Consider the following 6,490-nt stretch of genomic DNA (forward strand, 5'->3'; position numbering starts at 1 on the left):
CTGTGCGTGTGACTGCGAGTGTGCGTGTCATTGTGTGCGTGTGTGCGCGCCGCTGCGTGCGAGGGAGTGTGTGTGTGTGTGTGTGTGTGTGTGTGATGGGGCGCGTGCAGCTGGGCGTGCGGTTGTGTCAAGGAGGAATTGTGCGGGGTGATTGTGTGCCTGTAACCGAGCCCCTGCGTGGCTGTGTGCATGCGATGGTGTGACTGCGCGTGTGATGATTCTGCGAGGCTGCGGCGGTGTGGTTGTGTGCAATCGTGTGCACGCGGGCGATGGTGCCATTGAGGAATGGTGCCATTGAGGGTGCGATTGTGTGCATGTAACTGTGTGTGTGGTTGTGTGACTGTGCGTGTGACTGGGTGATGGTTCTGTGAGTCTTGTGCGAGACTGTGACTGTGTGTGATTGAGTGAGTGTGGTTGTGTGCATGTGACTGTGTGCATGTGCGTGTGACTGGGTGATGATTCTGTGAGTCCTGTGCGAGACTGCGACTGTGTGTGATTGAGTGTGTGTGATTGTGTGCATGTAATTGAGCACCTGTGTGGTTGTGTGCATGTGATTGTGGGCATGTGCGTGTGACTGGGTGATGATTCTGTGAGTCTGTGTGTGAGACTGCAACTGTGTGTGTGTGTGCGTGTGATTGTGTGCATGTGTGCATGACTGTGACAATTCTCTGAGCCTGTGTGTGAGGCTGCAACTGTGTGTGGGTGCATGTGATTGTATATCATGTGAGTATGTAATTGTGTGCCTGATTGCGTCCATGCCTGTGTGTGCGACTGTGTCTATATGTGATTATATGAGTGTAATTGCACATGTGATTGTGTTTGTGTGTACAACTGTGTGTGACTGTATGTAATTATGTGAGTGAGGGCATGTGACTGCAACTGTGTGTGTGTGTGATGGTCTGTCATGTGAGTGTGTGTACAAGTGTGTGTCTAATTGTGTGCATGAGTGTGAGTGCATGTGACTGTGTGTAACCGTATGTGATGATCTGAAATAGCTGGGTGATGTGAGTGTGTGTGACTGTGTGCATGAGTGTGTGCACGTGACTGTATGTCATAATGTGAGTGTGTATGTAACTGTGTATTCATGTGAGTGTGACTGTCTATATGTGATTATGCGAGTGTGTACTTGTGTGCATAATTGTGCATGTGTGAGTGTGCAACTGTAATTGTCTTTGTGATTATGTGAGTGAGTATGTGTGACTGCAATTGTGTGCGTGCCTGTGATTGTATGGCATTATGTGAGTGTGTGCAATTGTGTGTGTGATTGTGTACATGGATGTGAGTGTGTGACTGTCTGCATGTGATTAAGTGAGTGGGTGTGCAATTGTGTCTATGTGATTGTGTGCATGAGTGTGTGTGTGCAACTGTCTATATGATTATCTGAAATAGCTGGACAATGTAAGTGTGTGCGTGACTGTGTGTGTGTGATTGTATATCATTTGTGAGCATGTGTGTAATTGTGCATGGATCATCTATTTTATGTGAGTGTGTGTAAGTGTGTGTGTGTGAGTGTGACTATGCAATTGTGTCTATGTGATTATGTGTGTGTGTGTGACTATGTGAATACAAGTATGCATGTATGATTGTGTGTATGTGCGACTGTATATGTGAAGGTATATCATTATGTGAGTGTGTATGTAATCCTGTGTGTGTGTGCGCGATTGGGGGTGTGTGATCATCTGTCATTATGTGAGTGTGTGTGTGTGATTGTGTGTGTGACTATATGTGATTGTGTCTATATGTGATCTGCGATCATGTACATGTGAACAATTGTGTATGTGTGTGTGCAACTGCAATTGTGTGTGTGGGATTGTGTCTCTGTGTGTTACCCCACACACATACACACACCAGCTCAAGCCTCAGACACCGCCCCCAGCCCGGCTGATGCCCCTGGCACCCAGAGCCTTGCTGTCCCGACCACCCCAGTGATGCCCCTGCAATGACCCCCCCGCCTGCCCCAGCGAGGGGGCAGGGCCCTGTCTGCACCCAGCACTGGCTCCTTGTGTTTTTGGGGGTCCCCAACATGGCCCCCATACCCGGGAGCCTCTGGTTTGTGCATGCATTTCATTGCACCACAACCATAAGGCTCGGCTTTGCCCTGTGCTGGGCGCTGTACACATGGGAGTGAGCAAAGGCTGCTGGGGGGGTGGGGGGCAGGGCAGGCGTGCCACGAGTGGTACCTGGCAAGCTCAGGAGGGCATGGACAGCATGGGGACAGAAAGCAGAGCAGTGGATTAAGCAGGGAGCAGAAAGCAAGAGTGGCAGATGGGGTGGGGGAGGAGAATGCAGGGCAGCAAGTGGGACAGGGAGCAGAAAGCAGAGCGGTGGATGGAGCAGGGAGCACAGGACAGGGAGCAGAAAGCAGAGTGGTTGATTGGCCAGGGAGCACAAGGCAGGGAGTAGATAGCGGAGCGGTGGGTGGAGCAGGGAACACAAGGCAGGGAGCAGAAAGCAGAGTGGCAGATGGGGTGGGGAGGAGAATGCAGGGCAGCAAGTGGGACAGGGAGCAGAAAGCAGAGCGGTGGATGGAGCAGGGAGCACAGGACAGGGAGCAGAAAGCAGAGTGGTTGATTGGCCAGGGAGCACAAGGCAGGGAGTAGATAGCAGAGTGATGGATGGGACAGGGAGCAGAAAGCAGAGCGGTGGATGGAGCAGGGAGCACAGGACAGGGAGCAGAAAGCAGAGTGGTTGATTGGCCAGGGAGCACAAGGCAGGGAGTAGATAGCAGAGTGATGGATGGGACAGGGAGCAGAAAGCAGAGCAGCAGAACAGGCAGAGCAAGGGGCCCTGAGTGATGCTTGGGGAGGTCGTGGAGGCTGATTCGTGGCCTGTCCACACAGAGGCTGCTCCCCCTCCCGGGCAGAGATGCACAGACTGCAAGGTCCCAGTGGGGGGTTGCAGGTTCTGGTCCAGCCCCCCATCCTGCACGTGGGACTCGCCGCTCCCGGGCCACCCCTGGCAGACGCCCCTGCTGCAAAATCTCCCAGATCGGGGCCCTATCCTGAGCTCCCGGGGGGTGTAATGGGGCAGCTGAGCTGTGAAGCTCCAGCAGGGTCTGGACCAGGCCTCAAGCCAGGCCAAGGCCCGGCCATTTCTGTAGGCTGGCGGGGCTGGGACATGGGTACAAGACATGAGAGAGCCCCTTTGAGTAGATCCTGATAGTAATCCACACTTCCATCCCGTGGGCACCGAGGTTCGGGTGGGCTAAGTGACATGACCAAGGGCACACAAGGAGTTAGTGGCAGAGGACATTCCCATTTCCCACCACCCGGCCTTCCCTTTGGAGCTTCCCAGCAGGCCCTGGAAAGCCCTGGGGTCTGGGGGCACCCGCAAACAGCAGAGGGCAAAGAAAAGGAGATGGGTGTACAGATTGGTGTGTACACACACACACACACACACACACAATGCATGCACACATGCACATGTGCGCATGCACAAAGGCACACACCTACACACACATACGTGCATGCACACAGGCACACATACTCAGGTGCACACCTGCATCACCTGCGCACAAATGTGCATGGGCATGCACACACATGCAGGTGCACACATGCATCACATGTGCACACACACAGGAACACACAAACATGGGTCTGTACACCATCGCATGCGGAAACACATATGCACTACTGGTGCATGTATGTGTCACATGCAGGAACACACATGCAGCACAGGTGCACACATGCACAAACATACATGGGCATGCACACACATGCAGGTACGCGCATGCATCACATGTGCGTATACACAGGAACACACGTGCATGGGCACATGTACATTCAGTGCATGTGTAAACACATGCATGACAGGTGCACACGTGCATAGACATACACGCATGGGCATGTGCACGCAGACATATGCAGGTACACACATGCATCACATCGCTGCACTTAGAAACCGAATTTTGAACCCAGCACTTTATGAATTGACACACCACTGGGTTGCTGGATAGCAGAAATGCTTGTTCCAACAAGCTACAGCACTAAATCACAGAAAAAAGACTTTTCTGGGATATAAAACGAGCAATTCGTCCTAATCTTAGCTTCACAGAGGTCTTTACCCAATGCGGGCAGGAAGCAGCTCTTGTGCAGCCTCCCAGCAGGGATCCTTCACTTGCTGGCCGGGTGGCAGGATGCCTTCTGGGTCTCCCCTGGACTGCACACACCTTGCTGGCAAACGTTTAGTTCTTATACTGTTGAATTGTATGGCTTCGAAACAGATTTTTTTGATGGGTTGAAGCTGACAAGGTGGCAGGGGATTGTCCTTGGGGTGTGTTGTGACCGGCAGCCTTTTGGATCCATCGCTGGACCAACCAACTGACATGCACAAAGACCCTTGATCACTCTGGAGGTTTAGCATTTGCTTAACTATAGTATAGCTTGATTGCTTGAAGCCCAACACCCAAAACCAGTGGTTTACTACTTGATTAATTGAGGTAGGGCTTGATTACTCGAATTGAGCACTTTAGGCCCTGAATCCTAAGCCAGGGTATAGGTCATTGTTATAACAGGGCAGATCCCACAATCTTCTCCAGTTGGCACAGACACCTAAACTGGGGAGGAAGGTGATAGCAAGGGAGAGGCAATCACTTTGAAAGGGGAATTTAATTGATTCATAATCAGTTCAGAGTAGTTGGGCATGGGGCCTACTTGATACCAAAGCCAGAGATGGGATGAACTGTATTGCAATGTTTCGGGTGGGCCCCGTCACGAGTGTACATTCTTGTGCAAAAGGCACTGATATTGTCATTTAGTCGTTTCAGTTTTGCATAGGTCTGGACAAGCTCTGCGTCCAGCAATGTGCACACGCATAAACGCACAGACATGCATGAGGGTTGCAATTAAAGATTACTTTTATTTTTATTTTTTGCAAAAAATCTTGTTGGTCTAATAAAAGATCTCATCTCTACTACGAGTCCTGATTGTTTTTTCCTCTAGACCAATACGGCTGCAACCTGGATACCAAAGATGCATAGGCATGCACACATACGGAGGTACACACATGCATCGCATGCAGGCACACGCATAAACACGCATATGTACATGGGCATGCACATACCTGCACACATATGCAGGTACACATACTCAGGTGCACCCGTGCATCACCTGCACACGTGTGAACACGTACATGGGCATGTACGCATGCATCGCATGTGTAAACACACATGCATCCCACGTGCACACATACACACACACATACATAGGCATGTACACACATACATAAGTGCACGCATGCATCCCATGTGCACACACACAAACATATATATACGTGGCCATGTACACATACATACATGCACGTGCATAAACACATACGTACATGGGTATGCACATACCTGCACATATATGCAGGTACGCATCCACACACACTTAGGTGCACACATGGATCACCTGCACACACACATGAACACACATACATGGGCATGTATGCATGCATTGCGTGTGCAAACACACATGCATCACATGTGCACACATGCCCACACACATACATAGGCATGTACACACATGCACAAGTGCACACACGCATCCCATGTGCACACACATAAACACATGTGGGCATGTACACACATGCATGGGCACATACATACATGCATGCACGTGCAAGTACATACATGCATTGCATGCACGCACACGTATAAACACACATACGTACATGGGAATGCACATACCTGCACACACATGCAGTTATACATGCACACACACTCAGGTGCACACATGCATCACCTGCACACATGCATGAACACATATACATGGACATGTACGCATGCATCACGTGTAAACACACATACATCATACGCGCACATGTGCACACACACATGCATAGGCATGTACACACCTACACAAGTACTCACACGTGCACACACGCATAGACATGCATCGCATGCATAAACACACATATAGGTGTGCACGTGCATGCATGCACGAGCACACCTACACACACGCATGTACATTCATGCACTTACATGCATTTGTGTGCATGTACACACTTGCATACATGCGCGCGTGCCCATGCATGCCCACGTCCGCGTAGACATCCGCACATCACGCGCGCGCCCCCGTGTTCACAGCTGCACACGCGCACACGAGCCAGTCTCTGCGGGACCGCAGCGCCAGGAAGCCTTTAAGAGCCGGGGAAACTGAGGCACAGAGCGGGGGGGGGCCCAGCCTGCCCCTTCCCACCGTGGGGCTGGTCCCCGCGGGCCCGGGCAGCCGCCTACCCCGGGAGAAGAGCGGGGCACAGAGCTGAGGCCCGACGCGGGGCAAACTCGTGACAGCGCGGGGCGGGCGAGGGGCCGGGCCCTGTTCGTGGTGCTGAAAGCCCGGAGCCGCCTCCGGCCGGAGCCTCCCGCACCGGGAGGAGGGGCCAGACACCGGGGCTAATGAGCGCTGCCCCGGCACTGCCCTCCCCTCCCCCGGCACTCCTCTGCCCCTGTATTACACGCATTACGGTAGCATCTGAACCCTCCCCCCCCCACGAACTAAGGGCACCC

The 6,490-nt window shown here is 52.2% G+C and overlaps 1 protein-coding gene across 1 annotated transcript in view; it reads left to right on the forward strand.

Moving 5' to 3' along the window:
• The first annotated feature begins 1,272 nt into the window (after positions 1–1,272).
• CDK4 (cyclin dependent kinase 4) overlaps positions 1,273–6,490 on the forward strand; it is a 9,526-nt gene continuing 4,308 nt past the window's right edge. Inside the window, exon 1 of the mRNA XM_025192692.1 lies at positions 1,273–1,278. Within this exon, the coding sequence (XP_025048477.1) occupies positions 1,273–1,278 (6 nt within the window). The remainder of the gene's footprint in view (positions 1,279–6,490) is intronic.

This window comes from Alligator sinensis, unplaced genomic scaffold, assembly GCF_000455745.1.
Source record: "Alligator sinensis unplaced genomic scaffold, ASM45574v1 scaffold265_1, whole genome shotgun sequence".
Taxonomy (NCBI): domain Eukaryota; kingdom Metazoa; phylum Chordata; order Crocodylia; family Alligatoridae; genus Alligator; species Alligator sinensis.